Source organism: Protopterus annectens, chromosome 1.part2, assembly GCF_019279795.1.
Source record: "Protopterus annectens isolate FY-2018-M chromosome 1.part2, PAN1.0, whole genome shotgun sequence".
NCBI classification, from domain to species: domain Eukaryota; kingdom Metazoa; phylum Chordata; order Ceratodontiformes; family Protopteridae; genus Protopterus; species Protopterus annectens.
In genome coordinates this window covers 829,363,330-829,388,794 of record NC_056727.1, presented here as the reverse complement: position 1 = coordinate 829,388,794, position 25,465 = coordinate 829,363,330, and the positions used below count along the sequence as shown (strand labels likewise).

General features: G+C 37.6%; 1 protein-coding gene across 2 annotated transcripts in view; it reads right to left on the bottom strand.

Moving 5' to 3' along the window:
• ACTN2 (actinin alpha 2) overlaps nucleotides 1-25,465 on the bottom strand; it is a 575,275-nt gene that overhangs the window by 425,694 nt on the left and 124,116 nt on the right. For both annotated transcript variants that reach the window (XM_044059081.1, XM_044059086.1), the window contains exons 4-5: nucleotides 18,774-18,860; nucleotides 5,943-6,030 (exon numbers count right to left, since the gene is read on the bottom strand). In XM_044059081.1, coding sequence (XP_043915016.1) covers nucleotides 5,943-6,030; nucleotides 18,774-18,860 — 175 coding nt within the window. The remainder of the gene's footprint in view (nucleotides 1-5,942; nucleotides 6,031-18,773; nucleotides 18,861-25,465) is intronic.

Below are 25,465 nucleotides of genomic sequence, written 5' to 3'. Positions count from 1 at the left end.
CTCAACCGCATTGACAGTTTTATATATAAAGTGTATTCAGTGGCCCCCTCCCTCATGCCAAGAGTCTGCTGCCAACAAACCACCAGCTTCCTCCGTCAGTGGCATAACCACTCACCTACCTTCTTTTGTGGCATCTGCATACATATGCCATTTTAAAGCATTTGATCCTCAGTTACAATCTAACAATATTGTATTATGGTTCCAAACAGGTACTGTGCACTTCTGTGATTGATGAGGGGTTATGAATGCATTGTAAGACACAGATTAAAGATCATGGAGGCAAAAAGAGGAAAGTATATACCCAAACTAAATGCTTAGGAGGTGATGGGCACTGTATAGGTCAGGGCAGTCAGTCCAATCCAATGACCTGAATGTAATAATTAAGTCAGCAGAGTAAATGAATGGAAGACTGTCAGATTCAGGAAACTTCTACTGGGCAAATAGAATACTTCCAGATATAGAACAAAATGTCAAAATTTGAGGAACATTATTTTCCTATAATGCCTTTAATTTGGGGGGGGGGCTGTACTTTTTTCATTGTGGATTTAGTCATCACACTGACACAGCAGATGGCATTGCTGCCTCGGTATGCTTGGCTCACTAATTTTGCTGCCTGTCTTCCGTAAATATTTTATTTCTTTCACTTGCTTCTGGTTTCTTCCATGAATCCACTAAATATAATCTTTTTATCATTTCTTTATATCATTTTAATCTGTCTCAAATATTTTCGATCTGTTTTCCATGTCTTTATTTTTCTCTTATAATTTTAAAACATACAAGTCTTCTTACATCATCTTGTCTTCTTTCTCAACATTTCTTCCCAAAAGGATTTATGCTTAGGTCTCAGTATAGAATATATAATGAATCAACTTCCTTTTATACTTTTGCTGATACAAAAGATAAATGTAGAGACAAAAAAGCCATTTAGGTCAATTAGCAGAAATCCTTCATTTGTATATGCATTATATACCATCACACTTTTTACAGGGTTCAGTCTGAACCCCCACAAATATATAAATACCAAACCTAACATCTCTTTCTCCAGACCCTGAATGGCAAATGTATTACCCACATATAATAGCTAGATGATTTATCACTAATGTAGTTTTAGAAATGCTTTCATTCTGAATACTTTAAGCGTTTTTGTACATTTTTATTTTTTTTACCTTTTCTAACCATTCTTTCTACATTTTGCTGTGCACTTCTTTTGATCCAGATTGTATGCCTAATAACTCTATACTTTTTTTGAGAAAACTCCTGTTACTTGAGTGATGCTGCCAAGCCCTCAGTCTGCATGTTTCTTTATTCAAAGTTTAACTCCACCTTCCATACTCTTCCAGCATGACTAGTACAGCTTCTTTCAACAATTAAACCAACGTCTATTCACACCACTGGAAACGGGTTCTAGGATAGGAAGCACTGCCATGCGTAGCACAGAAAAGTAAAAACAGTCCCAAATTTATTAAAATTTGTTTAAAACAGAATCAGTTAAGCGCTTTCATCAATTACATTGACTTCTTCAGAACATCTTAACAACTTCTCCTAAAAGTTTATATGTGCTGTGCAATTAATTCTCCAATTAAACAATTAGTGGCAGAGTTACCTTCTTAAAGTGCACCAGTGCCATAACCTTTTTCCTTGTAAAATTTCACTCAACAGTCACCATTAAATGTACAGAGAGCTTAATATATCAAATTAATGCCATAACATTAGTGGTCAATAATCTTTACTCCACCTCACCCTTTAGCTTCTAATATAGCCTTTACTGATATAGCATCGTTTAAACCAGGGTATGTGGTAGAATTCAAGAGTATTTGCCATTTAGACTCACTCTCATTCAATTTCTTAGTAATAGTTTCCCCTCTGGGGTTACCCTTAATTTGTTCTATTATGGCAAATTTAAATTCTTTACAACCTTGACTGTTAGATAAATGTCTATACAGCGCGTTGGTCTCATCCTTTCTCCTTATACAATATGTATGTTCATATATCTTGTTTCTAAGACATCTATCTGTTTTCCCCACATAGTAACAGGGACATAGGGTACACTTAGCTAAATAAACCACATGTTGGGTACGACAATTACCATTTTGAAAATAGACCATGGTCTGGTTGATATTCTCTAACCTCATCTTCGTACTAATCATAATGGCCCAACATTGGTTACAATTGCCACATTTTTGTGTACCCCTCCCTGTTCTTCTGTGTGCTGTAGAGTCTTTCCTCATTTCAAACAATGTTTTAAGACTGAAACCGGTTTTAAATACGAACGAAGGCTGTTCGCCCAGTAACTTGAAAATATTGTCATCAGATTTTAAAATATTCCAGTTGTTACCTATAATCTTTCTAACTTCCTTATCAAAGTGTCCGTATCTTATAATACAAGACCGGTTATGTGGGTTGTCTTTTGGTTGATTCAAATTCTTAAATATGTTTCTCTTTCCACTACCTAATATAGGTTTGTATTTATTATTCCATTCAGACCTAACATATTTAATAGTGTCATGTACTAGGGATATAGGATAACCTCTATTTAAAAACATTTTGCCTATGACATTAAATTCCTCCTCTAATTCAGCTAGTTCAGATGTCATCCTAGCTGCCCTTATACACTGCCCCTTAATAATACTTGCTTTTTGTTTGTATGGATGACAGCTTGAATATTCTAAGTAGCTGTTACTAAACGTACTTTTTCTAAATATTTTAGAGGCAAAATGACCATTGACAGTGTGTACATAGGTATCCAAATAGGAAATCCCATTACTGTTGAAATTGTAAGTAAATCTTAAATATTGAGTAGTTCCATTTATGTAATCTATAAATTCATTTAACTCATTCTCAGACCCTGTCCACAACATAAAAATGTCGTCCAGGAATCGTACATAGCATTTTATGTGTGAATTCCATTTCCCTTGTAATACGTATTGTTCCTCCCAGTCCAATAAAACTAAATTGGCAAACATAGGCGCACATGCCGCCCCCATTGCAACACCATTTTTCTGTTTATAATATTCTCCTTCATAATAAATAAAGTTGTTTCTCAATACTATTTCCATAAATTCCAAAATCAGTTGTATTTTGTCCCAGTGGAATCCACTGTATTTTTGAATGCTGTTCTCAAATCTCCTAAGACCATCTTCTTCCGGGATACATGAAAATAGTTCCATTACATCAATGGTAACAAATGTGATATTATTACTGAATAAATCTTGTGTTAACCTAGACAAAAAATCCCAGGAATCAATGATTATATGATTGATTTGACTATATATATTTTTCAACCATCTATCTATCACCTGACCAAAAGGGAAGGTTTTAGACTTGTTCCCTGAGATGATAGGTCTGAATGGGGGATCCATAAGATTTTTATGGATTTTGGGTATCCCTACAATGGTCGCCATAACTGGATGTTTCACCTGTAAAAATTCATATATATCTGTGTCAATTCTATCGTCCATTAACAAATCCTCTAATAATAAATCTATTTTGTGGTATGCAATGTTTGCCTCATTCAGAGATGCTACCTCATAATTACCTGTATTGAGTAAGATAGTATGTATTTTATTCACATATTCTAACTGGTTGTACAACACTATCCCTCCCCCTTTGTCAGGTTTCATAATTCTAATTTGGTTGTTTTCCTGCAGTTGTTTGAGGGAGTTATACTCTATTTTCGTTAAATTGAAGGACATTTTTTTGTTGTTAACTACATTAAAAGCTTTATATATTTCATCTGTGACTACTTTGTCAAAAGTAGCCAAGGTGGGATTAGTTGGGGGAATGAATGTACTTTTTTTTCTAAGAGGTTTTTCAATAACCGCAGTTCTATTGTTCTCATGAAAAAAGGCGGCTAAATTTAATTTGCGCAAGTATAGTTTAAATTCCACAATATAGTCAACAATATTACATTTAGATTTAGGAACATATTTCATTCCTTTCGCAAAAAGACTGAAGTGTCCAATATCAAGCTTAAAATCTGTGTAATTGTACACACTAATGTCCCCCATACTAGAATGTATGTTGTTGTGATACACAATATTTTCAAGTTACTGGGCGAACAGCCTTCGTTCGTATTTAAAACCGGTTTCAGTCTTAAAACATTGTTTGAAATGAGGAAAGACTCTACAGCACACAGAAGAACAGGGAGGGGTACACAAAAATGTGGCAATTGTAACCAATGTTGGGCCATTATGATTAGTACGAAGATGAGGTTAGAGAATATCAACCAGACCATGGTCTATTTTCAAAATGGTAATTGTCGTACCCAACATGTGGTTTATTTAGCTAAGTGTACCCTATGTCCCTGTTACTATGTGGGGAAAACAGATAGATGTCTTAGAAACAGGATATATGAACATACATATTGTATAAGGAGAAAGGATGAGACCAACGCACTGTATAGACATTTATCTAACAGTCAAGGTTGTAAAGAATTTAAATTTGCCATAATAGAACAAATTAAGGGTAACCCCAGAGGGGAAACTATTACTAAGAAATTGAATGAGAGTGAGTCTAAATGGCAAATACTCTTGAATTCTACCACATACCCTGGTTTAAACGATGCTATATCAGTAAAGGCTATATTAGAAGCTAAAGGGTGAGGTGGAGTAAAGATTATTGACCACTAATGTTATGGCATGTAATGATATATTAAGCTCTCTGTACATTTAATGGTGACTGTTGAGTGAAATTTTACAAGGAAAAAGGTTATGACACTGGTGCACTTTAAGAAGGTAACTCTGCCACTAATTGTTTAATTGGAGAATTAATTGCACAGCACATATAAACTTTTAGGAGAAGTTGTTAAGATGTTCTGAAGAAGTCAATGTAATTGATGAAAGCGCTTAACTGATTCTGTTTTAAACAAATTTTAATAAATTTGGGACTCTTTTTACTTTTCTGTGCTACGTGTGGCAGTGCTTCCTATCCTAGAACCCGTTTCCAGTGGTGTGAATAGACGTTGGTTTTGTTGTTCTTACTGCTGGAGTCATATTTTATTTCTTTCAACAATTACTGTTTTTCATTATTACAATAATGTCATCTGCATACAAACCAAACAAAAAACATGAAATGGGTAACTCTTCCTGGGAAAAGGCTTCAGATTCATGGATGATTGTGTCTCTGATTATATCAACATTATTATATGTTCAAGACACTGATGCCTTGAAATTCAACTTTCGAGCTATGCTCTAAAAGTACTGTTAAAATCAGTTCTTGCTCTGCAGTAGTGCATAACAAGTTTAACTTTTTTCCGATTTTGAAGTGTAATCATGGCGCTCCATGTACTACAATAATGTTACAGCATTTTATTGCTGTTTCAGTAGATACATGCTTTTGTATTTTTTTTTCCAAGTTAAATGCCATCTTGACTCATCAAACAGAATTAAATGAAACTATTGATAATGGCAGTTGAGCAAAAGAGACTTAAAAGTCCATACTGGCTGCAACTCAGTGAAGACATTTCTTTTTCTGAGTTGCTTTTATCTAAGTGTTGATTATTTTAGTGACATGACATTGGCGGGTACAACCCCTATGTGGAGGTACAGGATGCTGCCCCTACCCCAGCCCCCCAAAAAACAGATTCTGTAATTTTTTCCTCTTTGACTTTCTCACTTCAAAGAAAGGACAATTTCAAATAATTTTCTTTGAACGGGCTTGCTTGTGGTTCAGGTTTGGTTCCAGCTTATGACCCTTAACCAATTGTTTCATCTCTAGTCAGATAATTATTATAGCACTTTGAAGTGTACTCACTACATGACATTTTAATTAAATTCTAGTCTAATACTATGTACTAGATATGTATAGTGAGCATTCATAATATATTAAAAGCAAGACACTCAAACTGCTATAAAATCATAGATTAACTTCTTGAAGGGTTCTAACAATTGGCTCTAATGATTTTCAGAGATAAAAAAACAGGATAATACAAGTTCTCTTCTTACCTTACATGGAAGTTCTGAACATTAACATTTCTATAAGGAGCAGTCTTCCTTTGACACCATAGCAAGAGGCCTTCTTTAGCAGATGTTTCTGTAAAACAAGTACTTAAAAGTGTTCATCAAATTCACAACAAAACATTTTTCACATCCAATAACTTCCTTATCTGCAGAGCAAAACACTTTAAGCAACCATAGAAAGGATGAACGCATTTTACAGTACTATATTATTTTGAATCGTCATGTCATTAAGAAACAGAAGCAACACTATGCAGAATTTAAAAGCACATGAGGATCATGTACCAAATGCAGACCGATCATTTCCCTGCCTAATAGATAAGCTGAAAACAGTGTCTACATTCTTGAAATCTATCTTATTCCTGTCCTTAATATTCTTTTACAGTAGGACAACCTGTAACTTCTTCTAAAAGTTGTTTCAAACACTGTCATCTACTGCTTGAAAGCTGGCAACTCATTCCAATCAAAATGGCATTTGTGGCATGCGATTTTGTGGCAATGGGATCTATACAAATAGTTAGCTTTTGCAGTAGGAAAAGTATACTTCAAACTTAGGATACTGTTTCACTAATCAGAATTCAGTGACTTTAGAATTAATAAATAAATATATATATATATATATATATATATATATATATATATATATATATATATATATATATATATATAGGGTACAGAGATGTAGTAAGCTCATACTAATTATATATATATATATATATATATATATATATATATATATATATATATATATATATAAAATAGCAGGTGCATGAATCTCCTTCCACAAGAGAGTATGAAAGCTTGCTCTGATATAATACTGTCTTTTTTTCATTTTCATCTGTGGTTACTTTGATTAGTTCTCTTTTGTTGAATAGCAATTGGTATGTTTTTACCAAAGCAAAATGCTGTCAGTTAAATAAATGTTTTGTTTCATTAGTGTTCTTGTAGAATTTATCAATGGTCATATTTTGATCTCTCTTCTTGTGCATAAAAGTCATTGCATTATTTAACTCCACTGATCCCACTGACTTACTGGAGTCACTTGGCATAAGTCAACACCTTACTTATGGGTGATTTTAGTTATCTTACTATCAACTGGAAAACATACATTACCACAAACATGCTGGCTCAGAGGTTCTTGGACTTTCTCAATGCAAATGCCCTGTAACAGCTCATCAGCACACCCACAAGAGGCTCAAATGTCCTAGACATAGTACTCACTAACATGGGATACCATTGTACCACCCCACCCCCCCGTGTAATGTTTTTCCTGGTAAAAATGGACCATAAATCAGTCTCATTCGATGTAATTAAAAGACCAGATATCCCATCAAGCTCAAAAAGGCTTAAGAATTTTTCAAAGGCAAACTACCTCCTATGCATCTGGAGTGTTTCTCCCCGGGACTCCACTGAAAATTGGCCTCATTCCAAGTCGGACATTCCCAGTTGACAAATGTTAAATAAATAAATAAATAAATGATGGTATGAGGAGTTTCAAGGCCCCCTTGAATGCAGATAACACAGACTCCTATGCAGAGGTGCACACCATGCCCTGTATAACCCCTTAAGCAGTTGTACAGAATTGGCTGTGCCTGACCAGATTAAAGCCAGGTCTTGCCAAAAAAAAAAAAAACACTCCCTGGTGGACCCCTAGTATAAAGAGGCTAAACAACAAGAGAAAGAAACTAATGTCCAAGAACAAAAGAGACCTGACTCAGTAAAGGAAGAAAGCCCTCTCTAGCTTAAACAAACAAATTGGAGATCTTGTCAGGTGCTTCAGAGCTAATTATGAAGCAAAAATAGCCTCCCTAGCTAAGGATAATCACAAGGCATTCTTTAACTATGTCCAAAATCTAAAAAGGAATACCCAGCTATGCACTGAACTGGTTGTGGTTGGCACCACCCATACTCAATCAGAAGTAATAACCAACCTGCTAGCTGATAGATTTGGAGCAAACTTCACCCCCTGTCCCCTCCAGTCACCCCCCCCAAAGTATACCTATCACCATTCCTCAGCCTATTGTCTCAAGAGAGCAGGTCATCTTGGTGCTCTCCAAATCCAAAAATGTGGCATCACTGGGACCAGAAAATGTCCTAGGCTGCCTTTTAAACAACTTAAAACATGACCTAGCAGACCCACTTGGATCCCTGTTTAACTATAGCCTGTGAATTGGCTATGTTCTGGTGGAAAGAAGGACAGCAACAGTAATCTCTCTGCACAAAGGAGAACCATCAACAGACCCTGTGAATTGTAGGCCCATAAGCTTGACTAGCCTCATCTGCAAGGCCATGGAAAGAATCATTATCGCCCTTATTAACAAGAACATAGGTAATCTTCAAATTCTGGATTCAACCCAGTTCAGATTTATTAAAGGTAGATCATGCCTGTTAAACATGGTTACTTGCATACTGCCTATCTTAACTTAGCCAAGGCATTTAAAGCAATCCCACACTCAGGTATTATAGAGAAATTCTCTTGGGAATTAACCCCTATATTTCCAGATGGGTAGCCAACTGGCTCACCTACAGGGTACATAATGTCAAAGTGGGTGATGTCACCTCTATCAAAAGACCAGTCACCATTTGCATGTCACAGGATCCTGTGCTGGGCTACTTACTGTTCAGAATTTATTTCTCAGCAGTCCTGACAAACTTGGACGACATGTGGCTGACCAAGTTCGCTGACGACTGCAATTTGGGATCAATCACCGAATCCCCCAATGATGTTAATATACTGCAGACAGGGTTAATGCAGACAAATGATCAGTGCCAAAGCCATGGATTAAAGCTAAATGCAAAAAAGGCATTATTATTCACTTTGTGAAAGCTGCCATCCATGCTAATTACATTATAGACAGTACCCCACTAAGTGTAGACCCAGTGGTACATGATCTGGGTACTGAGGTTGATAGCAACCTGAACTTTGACCACCACATATCCACAGTAGTAAGGAAATCCTTCTTTGTGGCACATCTTATAAGTAAAGGCATCTCATCTAGATCTACACTCAGCCCTCATCAGACCAGTAATTGAGTACAATGCTCCCTTTTACATGTACCTCACCAGACACCTGCACCAATTGGAGAGACCACAACAGTTTCTCACCAAGAAATTAAAGGATACACAAAACAAGTCTTATGCGGAAAGACTGAAAGTTCTGTCACTATATTCTGTCTCCTGTAGGTTGCTAAGGAGTGACCTGTGCATAACTTACAGGGCAGTCTCTGACCTTGCACTGGTGGAAATGCTACACATTTGTAAATCAAATTGCACATGGGTCACTCACTCCAGGGATCTTAACCTAGCCTCTGACATGAACAGGTCATGCTGGAGAGATATATATCTCCCAGAGACTGACACTTTTCTGGAACAACCTTCCAATTCATGTGAAACAGAGTCCCTTTCTGACCCTCTTCAAATGCAACCTAGATATATGGATAGGTGAATGGAAATTCACTCCTGGCATGGCGCCCATGTTTCTGCTGGACAGAGGAACTCATTATTTACTACCATAGACTCTTACCTCTGTGAACCTCACTCACCTAACCACCGTCAACTGGGGCAACTTGGGATAAATATGGCTAGGCTTGTAAGGGATGCAGGGCTGTTAACTAGTAATCCTCTATGAATTTATGAACTTGTAATATACTTTGCATCTCAAAAGTATATGTATTCACTTGTTTTTATCTCTGTCTCTTCAAATGTCTGATGCATACACAGGACCTTTATCATTTTGAGTATCTTCATCTGAATTGCCGCCTCCACTTCTATGTCTTTGCAAAGCTGGGTCTTTAGGACTGTATGCAGTACTTCAGAGGGGATCTTATTAAATGGCTGTACACTGTGAGAACAGTATCCTGTTATATACATGTTAATCTATTTCCTTTGTATCAAAGTATCCTCAGCTCTCCTTACTACCTACTCACACTGTTTACTTTAGATCATCAGATTCATATTTGTTATTAGCATTTCTCCTCTAGCTATACAATCAGCTTTTATTTCTGAGGTAAAGTACTTTGAACATCTTTGCACTGAGTGTAAGCTGCCTTATTACCAAACTTTTTTTTCCAGACTTCCAATCATTTTTAACCCAATTCTCTCATGTAACAACTCTTTTGCAATGTGTCATCTTCAAAGTGGCAAATGCTTCCATTTCTTCCAGACCCGTTGCAACACCAATGTAAAGGCTTAAAAAGGTCAAGGTATAGTATTAAAACCTGTGGTATCCTACTAGAAATATTCTTTTCTTTAGAAATAGTCCTGTTTAGCACTGCTTTCTGTCAGTGGCTCAGTGGTAATATCTCTGCCTTACAGCTTCTGGGTCCAGTGTTCTTTTGAGATCTCAGGTCACTGTGTGGAGTTTGCATGTTCTACCCAATAGCATTGACCCTCTTTTTTCCATTTAGTACATGGGGTCAGGGTGTCACATCAACAATGATCTTCGTCTTGAAACAGTGTTTACACCACTGGATATGTTCTACCACATTTAACTAAATCAAAGGAAATTAATTAAACAAACTGGAATAAACCAGCTGTCCCAACAACCATCACTGACATAGTGGTTTTAGCTTATAAAAAAGGACATGGCATTTTACTCTGATGAAAGCTAAGTAAGATTACATTACTGTCTCCTCCCACAAGACAGTATGAAAACTTGCTCAGATATAATACTGTTTTTTTTTTTCATTTTCATTTGTGGTTACTTGATTAGTTCTCTTTTGTTGAATAGCAATTGGTATTTTTTAACAAAGCAAACTGCTGTCAGTTAAATAAATGTTTTGTTTTGCTTTATTAGTGTTCTTGTAGAATTCATCATCAGTGGTCATATTTTGATCTCTGTTTTTGTACATAAAAGCCATTGCATTATTGAACTCTGCTGATCCCACTGACTTACTGGAGTCACTTGTCATACAGCCAACACCTTACTCGTGTGTGATTTTAGTTATCTTACCATTGACTGAAAAACATACATGACCACAAACATGCTGGCTCAGAGGATCATGGACTTTCTCAATGCAAATGCCCTGTAACAGCTCCTCAGCATATGAAGTAATAGAAGACATGGTATAACATGAGATGATGCAAGAATATGTTGAAGGGTGTGACGTTGTAAGAAAGGCAGAGGAACATGCTGGAGATTAAGGAGAGTGTATAGCGCCAGTCTATAATCAAATAATAAAGTCAGGATTGTGAGGTTGTCTAATACAGAGGTAGTGTATTAGTTAATCATAAAACACATTATAACAATTTTATCCAAAAGTTTTATGTTTTTCCAACACTTTTTTACAACTTGTGTGAGATGCCACATCCATGATTCTATGTACAACTTATGTAAAATCTTCAGCTGAGAAGCTTAAATTAATGTTTGATTTTTTTCGGGAGTGCATTGGATGGACATGGTTATTTTCAGGAAAGGTAGTAGAAGGTCGGCTACTTGTAGATTGTGTAACGAAAGGACATTTTCCAAGTGAGACTTATGGATAGAAAGGATTCAGTTTACTGACAATAACTGACCAAATGCTGCTTGGCTAAATCTGACACCACCAGAATTAAGGTATGTTGAATCCTGGCCATTGAGAAACATAAAGGAGGAGATGGAGACAGTAATTTACTAGTCTTTCCCTTTAAACTAAAGTACCATAACACTGGAGATTCTTATATAAAGTTAAAAGGGGGTACTGAGCCAGATGGCTTGCCTTCCCTTTTTAGGGAAATTTCAGATTTGCAGGTTTTGAGTGAAAGTCAGTGATTCAAAGCTCAGCGAATTCATGTTTGCTGTAGTGTAGTAGAAACCCCTGGGAGGACATACAGTAACTAAAATACATAGGTACTGCAGACAATAATAATCTGGCCATCCAGGTCTGTCTGTTTACCTGCCTACTAATTCAGTTGTTGATCCCAAGCTACAAATAGCCTGCCATCTACTACCTTTCTTGAAAATAACCATGTTCATCCAATGCACTTTTAAACTCTGGCATTATTTCTGAGTTCTGTACATCCTCTGGAACTCTGTTCAATTTATCACCTACTTTGCGAAAAAGAGTATGACAGCAAAAAACTACATGAGTGGATGATATCCTAAAGGTCAACAAAGTGGGAAAAAGATGGAGGATGAGATTTATGAAGCCAGTACACAATGCATACAAAGTGTCATACTAAGCAGAAACACTGTTTACAGGCAAATGGGGACAATGAGTGTGTCCTTTGAAAGACTGATGACCATAATTAAAATCCTCAGAACAGTGAGAATGTAAGTGTGAATCAGGTGGCTATATAATAATTCTGAGACTGCAGTTTCTCTGAGTACTCCCCCCTACTCCAAGTTATAGTGACCTCAGTTATTATATATAAATAGGGTATGGAGGTTCAGCACCCCCAAGGTAGGGATACAAAGGGGGTGAAGCCCTCTTGCAAAAATGGTTTAAAACTGTAAGGCTAAGTTTTAGAATTTGTTGATTTTTGCAAGAATCAGATTAATTTTTGGTGCTGGGACTCATGTTGACAGGTCTCAAACTTCTGAATGGGAGCTGTGGACAATGGGAACATGGTTGGTCTGAAGCTGCACAGCAATATGTGTGTATGATGTATGCAAATGTAAACCATCCACCAGAGATGCACTCATAAATGGAGCAGCAGCACATTTCAAAGTATTTCTATCACATATAAAAAATTACTAATTACAGCATCAGAGAAGATCGAGGCAACACAGAGAAACTCTGCAGCAAATAAAAAACTGAACAATAATTCAGTTTTCATTATAAATATTCTTTCTGCAACAGTGGAAGAACAGCCACCAGCAGTGGTATTGATGTACCACGGAGACCAAAAGTGCTGTTTTTAGGTTCTGATTTCAATGTTTAGTTCTAACTATGCAGGAGTAGATAAACTGATGTAGTGTGAATGCCAGTGCATATTTATTTATTTATTTAACATTTATTTACCGGGAAAGTCCGGCTTGGAATGAATCCAGTTTTCAGCAGAAGCCCGGGGAGAAACGCTCCAGATGCATGTCTTTGTAATGTGGGAGGAAACTGGAACACCCGGAGAAACCCACACGAACAGAGGGAGGACATGCAGACTCTGCACAGAAGGTACTCTAGCCGAAAATAGAACTGGAGAACTTTTTGCTGTGAGGTGACTACACACTCAATATCTCAGCTCTGTGACTAGTGTATGGCCACAGAGGTGTGTGGAGGAAGTACATGGCCACTCTTACCACAGACATTCTCAGTACAGCAGTGTGAATTCAAGAAGTTGGTAGATTTCTACAGCCAGCTGGTATGCCACAGGAATTTCACAGGCATTAGCCAGCAGGAAATTACAATAGTTTCTAACATGAACAATCGTGATGTGATTTTTATTAAAGTGCTTTATGGACTGGCTCCAGTCATATTTTACTTATTTTTTTTTTATTCATAGAGTATAACAATTCCTAACATGCCTGATGCTGCATAGATCCAGATGCCAGCAACATGGTATCTGGAAAAGCCATCAACACAGCATTGACTGAAGTTCATTCAGCTGAGGCTTGGAGATTAAATGAGCAATCCATTCTACCTCAAGATAGATAACCTTGGACAGGCAGTAATATTGTACAGAAGGTAGTGTCTCATGCATGAGGCTCTAACTTCTGTACACTCTTTCTATCTGTCCAAGAGTATATAAGAGGTAGAGCCCCTTGAACAGAGTGGTGGAATTTGTCCCAAATGAAAAACCTCAACAGTGGGTTGCCTTCCACGCTTGACCAGAGGGACGTTGATCCATACAGTAGTGATGTGGTAAACTGCATTTCTATAACATATGAAGAAAGGTCCCAAAATCATGCAAGGCTTCTATGATAAGCAGACTACCTGGAATTTCAATTCACCCTCAAAAAAATAGCTGAAAGCTTAAATCACTGAAAACTCATTTCACTGAATCACATTTCACTGAATATAAGTACTGTTGGGCAAATAAAACATATATGCCCTTTTCCCCACTGTAGTGCAATCCTGGAGTTAGTATATATAGTTAGGGGGTGTGGGGGGCATAGCCCCCACATTGGGGGGGTGTGGGGGCATAGCCCCCACCTACTTAGCATTTATATTTATGAATGTCATTTCACACAAAGCTAACAATATAAAATCAAAAGTAGGTGGGGGGCTACACCCCCCCCCACACACCCCAAAGTGTGAGGGCTGTACCCCCCCAACTATATATACTAACTCCAGGATTGCACTACAGTGGGGAAAAGGGCATACACATTTTATATTCCCAACAGTACTTACATTCAGTGAAATGTGATTCAGTGAAATGAGTTTTCAGTGATTTCAGCTTTCCGCGATTTGGTGTGAGTGTTCTGAAATTCAGTGAAATGAGTTTTCAGTGAATCAAAAAAAAAAAAAAAAATATATATATATATATATATATATATATATATATATATGGATCTATGTCAGATGATTGACTTTTCGGAAACTCAAAAAAAAAATAGAGACCATATGATCGAGTTTCTGAAAACTTTGAACATAACCCCCCCCCCCCACGAAAATCTATCTTTTTTTACATTTTTACAGGGGCTGCCCCCCACCACCTACAAATTATATATACCAACTATGAGATTGCCCCACAGTGAGGAAAAGGGTAAATTTTCCGATCATCTCTGTACAGCGATCTCCATTCAAAAGTTCTGAATTTTCAAAAACTTGATCATATGGGCTCAACCATACAGAGTTCGAGTTTCTGAAAAACTTGATCAGCTGATAGGAACCTATATATACATATATATATATATATATATATATATATATATATATATATATATATATATATATATATAGATATAGATATATATGAGTCTATTTTGTTTCATTGAAAGCTCATTTCACTGAATTTCAATTCACCCTGTCCAAATTGCTGAAAGCTCAAATTACTGAAAACTCATCTCATCTCACTGAAGTGAAGTACTGGCATTGTGTAGAGTACTGTAAGGCAAGCAAAAGCTATATGCCCTTTTCCCCACTGTAGTGTGATCCTGGAGTTAGTATATATAGTTAGGGTGTGTGTGGGGTTGAAGTACGTTGTGAGAGCCATGGGAAGCGTAAAAGGCAATAAAAATATATTATAAATTATGCATGATGCAATTCATTAAGTATAATTACATGGAATGTTCAATGAATAATCAAGTCTAGAGAAGATAAGGGAAGCAAGTCATTTTGCTAAAGTGTGTAAAATGTAGGAAATTAACTAAGAATCAAAGCAAATGCATGGTTGGAAAAAGGAAATAAACTGTTTTAAAACTGGGTAATTAGCATGGTTGGTGCTATGAAGCCAAACAAAAAGTTGATATACTTAGATTTATAAAGATCTTAAGAAAACTTTTAAGAGAAATAAGTATCCACTTTGCAGAAGTGAAGAGTAATTTTGACCATGCCAGGAGCAAAATATATTTTTCTGTGATTAATGCTAGCCATGGATTTTGGTATAGTAAGTAAAGTTGATAAAAATGTTCCAAACTATGTACTTTTACTGTGTCTGTGAAGAATCCAGTTTTTTTCAGACTACCAACTGAAATTTTATCAACACCAGGTGTATTTCAGAGAGTAGTTCTACAAATGTTTGAATGACTGGAAGGTGTTCTTAATATTACTAATGATATACTGGTATGGAGTTAGACCAAAGTAAAGCATGGTAAAAAGCTACAAGAGTTACTGAACAGACTGAAGCAGTGCAACCACAAACCCTGCATATATAAAATCAGAACTGTAGAGCTGAGATACATAAGGCTATAACTTATATAATTATAATATATAATTATAATGGATATGTTTTTGTACTGCACACCCATGGGAATAATGTGGTTGTCTCATGTTTAATGGAAGTTGGAGCTTCACATGCTTCTTGTGTTTTCAACAAAACAAGTGTACTACATGTTCTGTTTTAGTCTGCTTGTCCTTCCTCCTGCTGTTGTTTGGTGATTTCATAACCATCTGTGCCCCGTAAACCTGCTCCATACTGTAGACACTCAGTAATATGATTATGTCTTTCAGGCTGTCAGACCGACATTTTATAACCTGATAAAATGTCTCTCACTGCTAACTTGTCCATGCATGGTCTCCTACTTTTGGCATTCTGAATGTCGCCGGACTTCAGATATGCAAGGGCTGAGCCAGAGATCAGGTCTCTAATGTCACCTTACCAGGTGCTATGTCCTCAAATCTTAGGTGATCAGACTTTGGAGCTGGATTACCTTTTCTGTCTTCTGCACTGGACCATATGCTCCTTTAAATACAGGAATAGCAGTGTCCATATCCTGCTTAAATGGAATGACTCACTCCTCTCAGCCCATGACACAGATTACATTTTGGTCCATGGCACAGCATCACTCTTGTACTGAAGGCTCATCTCAGCCCATGCAGCAAGTAGAAGGATTTCAAACATTACATGCTCCTTTCAGATCATTCACCAGATAAGGAAGCTTTATTTATCAATGACCTCCCAAAATATCATGCAGACTTTAAAACTTGGCATCTCCCCAACATGTGCACATAGTTAAGAAACTAATGGGCTCCTCTTCTGACTGAAAATCTCTATCACGGAAAAGGTTAAACATTGACAGGACCCTCTCACTGGATGGCTATGTAAACTGCTAATGTGGAGATGTGTATACAGACCAATAAAGACTAGGATGCATCCTATACTTCTATAGCCATGAAGATCCCTAGTTTGAGGAGATCTTTAGGTCCATAAATTCAAAGGGAGGCTGACTCTAGCAAGCAATCTCCTGCTCTCAATGATTACCCCATCAGATATGTCAGGCACCTGACCAAATGCTGTGGTTAATGCCACACACATCAGTACTTTCAAAGACCTTATATCCTAGAACTGATGAGATCCAGATACCATGGCTTTCATCTCCTCTGACAGACTATGCTGTCTGGGTGAAGAATCCCCACTTACACCAAACTGCTTCAGCAGCTGCACTGAAATATAATCATATGCCTAAGGCAAAGTGATCCTTCCTCCAGTCAGGGAATCTGACTTTCTAAACTATTTAAGGAAGCAGATAGTCACACTATCAGTGCTATCTATAAGACAAAATAATTACCAGTCACATAGTATACTTTCAGTGAATTTGTTAGGCAAAGCAGGTAAAATTATAGAAGCTTTATTGGATTTGGAGGACAAGAAACTTGAAAGTCAGCCAACTACAGCCTTCACCAGAAGCCTATGTATGACATGAGAATTATGGTATACTATCATATGTTTGAAAGCACATTTCCGAATGTGCTTAAATGTGAACTGTTTAGCCGAATTCCATAAACATCAAAAATATCGAATTTTGACATTTCCAATCGGTCCACTGCCAAAACAAATGCTGCCATGGGTCAAAAGGTGGCGAGTTTTTGTAATTCTGCACTTTGGTTTTCACAATTTTTGAATTTCGTGGTTTGCAGTACATGACAGCAGTGTCGAAGATGTGGCCGTCGAACTTATGAAGGTATACTGAGAATTATATAGTGTTGCTAACTGAATAAGTGAAGATAAAGGAGATGACATAGTAACATGTTATCACTCCTTATATAAGAATTCATATAAAAGGTCAGATTTTGCATTGTCACTGAGTTTTTCATCATGAATTTCCTCTCATTTGGAGACTATGTGCATTTGTTGCATGTCTAGTAGTCTCCCTTCACATCTAGATTAGGAGAAGAGATTGAAAGGTCATGCACTTCCAGACTTGAGACAATCACTTCCAGTTCGGGACTCTGCTGTTGGCTTGTTAGAGGCTGCTGTGTCTTTATCATATGTATTGCAGCAGTGTTGGTGGCATATCTGTATGCACAGTCAATCCAGAATTTTCTTACATGGATGAATGTCTCCTTTTAGTCCATGAACAATTAACGCTGGGCCAGCTTCACAGATTTCATTTTCTTCCTTTTTGACTGATTTGGGATTATGGCAGACTAAGCCACTTCATAGCTGGCACCAGTCTAGTCTATTAGTTTTGTGGGTTGTCATCAAGATAGCATGGTAACTCACTAGTTCAGTAGTTAAGATCACTGTTACACAGCTCTAGCAGCAATGGTTCCATTCCGACTTCAAACCAGTGTCTCTGAAGACTTTGCATGTTCTCCCAAGCTTGTATAGATTTTCTGTGTGTACTCTGGTTTCTTCCCAAAGACATCCTAACTGATTAGGCACTGTATAGCTGAAAAGGTTCTGATGTAAAAGAGTTAACTTACCCTGTCAACAAATGGAGTTAAGGAAGTCCTCTCCGTGAAAGCTTTTCTTCATTTCATGCACATTTGTAGTTTCGACTATCCTACTGAGCTAGCATACAGCATGAGCCAGGGCAGTGCTTCCTTTTCTAGTGGTTATGGTGGGGGTGATACAGTGTAATGTATAATATTATCCAATGCATACAAGAATCATTCATTAGAAGCAAATCCCATTTACTTGTTGACTAGTCTTGTCATGTCTTAAAATGTAAGGTGCAACAAAACATCCCAAAGAATCTTTCAGTAACTGTTATCAAAGGATATATGTTTATGGGATGAAGAGTGTTTAACATTGCAAAGAATGTATAAGTAGTGCAGACAAACTTGACTAGAGGAACATGCCTCATGTGATAACATGACAATAGGCCTTCTTACTGAGAGGTGTATTATCACATTTGCAGAAAAAAATATTGAGCATTGGTAGCCGAAGAGCAAATATGACAGCCGTCTACATGTTTACAAACTCGTTGGATTTAATCTTCTTAGAATAGGCCTAGAAAATGAGAATGGTGGAGAAACAAATGAGCTTTTAGATAAATAGAAGTATGCTTTTACTTACCTTCCACTGAAATATCTTGAATTGCAAAGCGGAGGATAATAGTCCAGATCATACCCAATGTCATCTTCACGTTTCCATCAACGATTTCTGGGGAGAAAAGAAGAAAGATAATGAGTTCTGTATCGAGTCTGAGCAATCGCTCAGAGTGAGTCATGCAGATCGTGCATCACTTCAGACACAGTAGCTGACTGCCCATGGAATTACAATGCAATGAAACTGCAGCTTGAGACATGAATAAATAGGTATGACTACAAACATTTTTTTTTATTCTTCAGGAAATGAGATAAGAACTGTAAATTAAAGAGTCTGTTTAGCCAGTAGAAGTGTATGTCTCACACCTCACTGTACATGATGTAATTATTGCGCAGTCGCTTTTCTCAGTAACAGTCTATAATGGGATATTTGGTAATGGTACTTTGAGTCAATTATCGTGTTGCTTTTCTCACCTTTCAGCATTTGGAATGGAACTGGTGCTGAGAACTCTCAAAGTGGGTGTTTATCCAATTTAGGTGCACTATTAAGATGAAGGAATATGGATGCTAAGGGGAATTTTTCCTGCAGCTTTATCTAGCACTGGTATAGAGTAGGCCTAAAAAGGTCATCCAGTCTACATCATGGTAACTGATAGGTTTATTTAATGGTTAGGATGAACTGATCTAGTTTACAAATAATTGTTTGCTTATTAAGAATTTCAGAAGCAAATGTAATCTGATGTTATAACATCATAATGGATTTATGTGATTACGGGATCTTAGTAATTTGTTTTTACAACACTTAAAGCAGCAGAAAATATCAAGTCTACCACAAATGTTGCATGCTAGAAGCTCAGAACATGCTTGTTGCAACTGCTCAAACTCCCACTAGCTCAATCACCTGTAATTACTTAGCCCTCCAAACACACAACCATATAACACTCTATGACCTTAATTGAATCCTAATTCTAATCCTAAAACACCCAACCACTTCCTAATCCCAGTCCTTACTTCCTAAAATTAAAAAAATCCCTTCCTGCTCCTAACTCTAAATTCCCTGATCTCTCCCTAACCCAAACCGTAACACTCTCTCCCTGCTCCCTAAATCTAAAACTCTGTTCCTGCTCCCTAACCCTAAAACTGCATTCCTGCTCTCTAACCCTAAAACTCGCCTCTTATTACTGCACTTAGCTCTCTCAAACTCAAATAATGCAATTCAGGTAAGGTGCTGTAGCTGCATGACTGAACTCATATTGGAGTCTGAGTATGAGAGGCAGCCTACACAAGCTACAAGAGGCTCAAATCCTTGTTTCAAGATGGTGGTTTCTGAGTGCTTTGGACTCAAGTGCTTGCAGTAGAACTGAAAATATTACTGGTTTTAGTTCTAGGTTGTAACCACAATATAAGCCACGGTGGTGCAGCGGTAGCATTGTTGCCTCACAGCAAGAGGTTCTCCTGTTCGATTCTCAGCTGGAGTGCCTTCTGTGTGGAGTCTGCATGTCCTCCCCGCGGTTGAGTGGCATTCGAAAGACATGCGTGAATGGGCATGCCTTTTTTGAAGGTTGGGTGTCGGGGTGGCACCTCGGCACCATAAAAATCTACTGCATATCATTAGCAGACCGGAGTTCCACTGTGGCGACCCCTAACCGGGAAAAGCTGAAAGAAGAAGAAGAATAACATTTTGATGCATATTATCTTTAACTCCCAAAGTAATATTATCATATGCATGCATGTTGTAAAATGAATGGAAATGGATCTTTGCAGACTGTCAGTCCATCTTGGCAATATTTTAGGGCACTTGAAAGGCTTGACATTTTCTGTTATAATGTTCTGGAAAATATATTTAGGTAAACATCTGTGCTTTTTAATTATAAATGCAAATGAAAAGCTGCATCTGGAATGTCTGGGTACTGGTTCACATTTCTTGAGCTTTTGTTCTATCTGAATAAGCCAAATGCTTGAAAAATGTCATTTTAGGAGCAAATACATGCTGGTTTTGGTTCTGACTTTATAACAGTACATTATATGTTTTATGTAGCTGCATTTGTCACTTGAAAAAAGTTCCTGGTCACTTCCCCTTATTCAGAACCATCAAAACTCATTCAGTCTATACTAGACATTTAAAAGGGCACAGCTAGCATAGTTTATAAAATTGAATGCAACAATTGGTATCCTTGGAATTAGGTATATTAGTTGGAGTGACTGGGGTGCATGGGATAGTAGATTGGTGAAGTTCAAAGTATAAAAAAAATGTCAGCTATTGCCAGTATGGTCTTCTGGCACTGAGCTAATGTATTTTGAAGTAGCAGGTGTCAGTGGGGTAACCAACACAGAAAAAGCAATATGAATGTTTTTGCAGTAAATGGAACCTATGGGAAATTTGAAAGATTGGCAGATTCCAAGGTCTTATTTAAGGTTATGTCTCTGAAATGGTTTAATATTTCATACTACATTTTTCATAACAAAATATTTTGATGATCAGCTGTTCTTGGTTTGTGGTTTTAGTTACAATGGCAAAGAAATATATACAAAGTGAATTTTTGTGTAACTGTTTTTCATCTAAGCACTTCAAGTGTATACCTTTAGGAACAAATAAGTATTGATTTTAGTTTGATTGATATACTCATCATACTATATTTATGACTTATCGGCATTTTGCATCTTCATCTCTTGGGAGAAAAAATACACACTTGTCCATACTTACCTTAGCCTTAAGGACATTTTATAGGTTGCCAACCTCTAATTTCAGGAAAGTGCATTAGACGCATTGTGAAACTAAGTAGAAAGTAAGTATAATAAAAGCCTTTAGCCTTGTAGTTTCATTTGCAGTTGTGACAGAAGTGTGAACTACTGCCAGATTTGAGCTGCATTTAGACATTTATTTGTGAATTTTTCATAAACAGTGTTACTGGTAAATTTCTGCAAAGTCTGGTGCCTTATACAGTGGTAGAATTACATTAGTAAGATTATTGTATATTCTGCTCCAGGAGTGGTGCTTCATTGCCTTTACGGTTGCTTATATTTCAGTTTTGCTGCTAGAGTCTTATATTCTGCTTATCTTTTACCTGCTTAAAGTTGTGTTCCAGTGCTTTTCTGTTCCATTGTTATTTGTGTCTGGCCCCCAGTGAGTCATTAAACTAAAGATGTTATATTGTCCCATCTTGCCTTCATTCTTGCTGGTTGAGTTCGGAACCCAACATCAGTTCCGACTCAGCCTATTACTAGAGCTTTCACTGGCTCGAGGCTATACCCTATCCCATCATGCTTAGGGAAGATTACCCAGATCTTGTTTGCCACTAAACTAGATTGGGTGCTTCTCACTAGGCTCAGGCTAAGTGAAAATAGTTTACTCAATATTATTCTGTTTTTCCATGATATTTTTGGATAAATAATGTTGTAGTTAGTTACAGTGTTTTAACTCTCACCTTGTGGTGAATTACTAGTTTTTTACTTGTTGTGTTTGTTTGTGGCTGGCTGTCACTTTCTTTAGGCCTACAGCTCCTTCCCTATCCCATTTTCACTAAAAACTTTCTCTTATCTTCACAAATCTGTTTAAGTTAGAGGGTTCGCCATTTCTTTCTTTAGCCCATTTAAATTAGAGGGCTCCCTTTTCTACTTCCTTTCCCTTCCTAAAGAGGTTTCATCATTTAAATTAGAGACCTCTCCTTTGGCTAGAGAAGACCGTCATTTTAGTTAGAGACCTCTCCTCTAGCCTTTTTCTCTTCCCTGCGTGACTGTTCAAAAAAATAAAAAGTAAAGTAGAAAATATATATTTACAGTTAATCTTTACTAGTGTGGTGTTAAATAGTTTTGATACTTTGATAGTTTTTCATAGCTAAATTTGTTATTATCATTAATCTAGTTTCCTGGGCAGTGTTTGTTGTTATTGTTGCTTTCCATTATGTCCAAGGAAGGAAAAGAAGTGAAGCAGTCAGGCTTCAAAAAGTGTGATTCCTGTTCACAAAAAATGTCATTAACTGACAGGCACACTAGTTGTGTCTACTGTTTGGGTGCAGTACACCTTCAAGACTCATGCTCCATTTGTTATGGCTTTAGTTTCAGGGTCCTGCTGGAACACAAAAACAAGCTTATAGTCAGGGGGTTGTTTAAAGTTCCTTTTTCTGAGGCACTAGAAGGGAACCAGACCTTGTCCAAATCTTCTGAATCCCCAAAATCGGATAAGTCAATTAAAAGAGCGTCTTCTTCAGCTCCTACTTCTGAGCCAGTAAAGAAGCTAGCTACAGACACGACTTCAGACCCGAAGGCTTTCCTGCCCAAAAAGACAACTCCTTCAGATTCCACCAATTTCTTTGGAACCGACTAGGAGCCATAGATGGAGCTGATCCTCAACCGTGGAGCCGGTCTCCTCAGTTCCACAGTCATCTATTTTGCAGTTGGTGGCTGGAAGCATCAAATCCTCGACCCCGTTCTCTCAATCCTCCAGGAGTCTATCAGATGACTACATGGAGCAGGTGGTCAGGAGGTTGCTTCAGACTCTGGCTCTGGCCCAGATCCTTTCGAGTCCAGCCCAGAAGGAATTGGAACTGACAACTGCCACTGTCCCTTCTTATATTCCTCCTCCAACCCAAGTGGTTTCGGAGCCAGAGTGTGATGAAGCCCTGAGATTAGAGGGTGAAAGCACTAAGTCTTATAGTATTAAAGTTTTCCAATTGTTTTGTGGTACAATGAGTGTCTTGGTGGCATTATTTGTTATTTTCATTTTCACTTCAGTGTCGTTTGCTCTTTTGGGCGTGTGGTCGTATTTTATTAGAAACAACAACTAACACTGCACAAGCAACCGCACCCACTACAGCCTCAGCTACCAAGCCCATAATGCAAGCTGATACACTACCCAGGACTCTGGTCATAGGGGACTTCATTGTATGACATACTAATGCCCAACTCACTAGGCTAAACAAGGAGAAAATAATGGTCAGTTGCCTATCAGGGGCCAGGATCTGCCACGTTACACATGCACTTAAGTCATTGCACCACAGGTACTAGGAAGATTCAATTATAATCCATGTAGGTGTAAATGACCTGAGACAAATTCACTAGACCATATGAAGAGAGACATTATGGAGCTCTCAGACTATGTGTCACAAGCCGGCATGTGACTAGCATTCAGAAGCATTCTACTTTCACCAAAGTTGATGCCACAATATGAACAGAAGATGACTGACTTAGTTTTTGGTGTCATTCTAGGACATACAATATTTATTGGCATGGGAGGACATGATTAAAAAACCATACTGCTTTGCTAATGATGGTCTACACCTGTCCCATCTAGGCTTTTGAATATTGGCTAAAACTTTATTCTCCTCCGTAGAGCCTTTTTCAGGCAATACCAAATTGACAAACCTTCCAACATAGCAACATCTACTCAAGGAAATCTAAAGGTGTTACTATTCAATGCCAGGAGTCTAAACAAGAAGCTCCATTCCCTCCAAGTTCTACTCACCTCGGAGAATGCAGGAATCTGTGCAGATACTGAGACATGGTTTAAAAAAACAGAAAGTACCCCAGCAGTGCAGGATATCTCAATCTACATTAATAACAAGGATTCCTCTAGGTTGATTAAACAGGATGATGCACTGGAGTTCCTCCACATCAAGATTACCATAGACAAAGTCCCAAACCATATCCTAGCAAGCTATAGGTCATCCTCTATGTCCCATGAAACCCATAGCTCATACTTAGACATATTGGAGATACTCACCATTCAACCCAATACCATACTCATGTTATGGTAATCCTACACGACCCCAAATTTGCAGGCTCAGAGATTCCTAGACTTTGTAAACACAAACATCCTGGATCAGCTAATACAAACGTCTACTAGACATCCAAACATATTGGACTTGCAACTCACAAATGTGAGAGAATGCTGCACTCCCCCCAGTGTCATATCCTCTCTAGTAAAATCAGACAACAAAGCAGTATCCATCGAAAAATTAATCACTTCTGTATCCCCAGCAAACTCTGTAACATTTCTAAACTACTCCTAGGCAAATTACCTTCCATTAAGTGATAACCTGTCAAAATTTCAAACTCTCCAAACCCAGATAACACTGGGGAATTATTCATAGAAGCTCTGTACAACCATGTCAATGACTGCAATGAGGCTGCTGTTTCTACCAGAAGTAGAATCCAAAATCAAACAGGATACACAACAAAAGAAAAAAAGTCATAAATAAAATTAGGAAGTGTAACACCAAAAAATATAAAATCTCATTCATGAAACTGAATAGATAACTAAGAGGGCTAATTAAGTCCAACAAAGCAAATTTTGAGGTAAAGATAGCATCCCTGGCCAAGAACAACCATGAGACCTTCTTTTGCTATGTCTGAAAAGTCAGAGTCAGCAAACAACAGTCTGCTGAACTGTTGGTAAATGTTCATGGAACTGGGAGATAGCAAATCTTCTCACTGACAAATTCAGGTCCAGCTTTACCCTCAAAACACCCCCAGCCACCCCCATGAAATACAATCTAGCATAATCCCTCCAACTATCAGTAGGGAGCAGGTCTTAGATGTACTAAGGCCAAGAATCTAGTTACGATGTGCCCCAATAATTTCCCAGGATGTCTCCTAAATAGCCTGAACTATGACCTATAAGGGCCACTGGTGTCACTGTTTAACCATAGCCTCTGTACAGGCATTGTGACATGTGAATGGAAGACTGCAGTGGTCATCCCTCTGCACAAGGGTAGACAATAA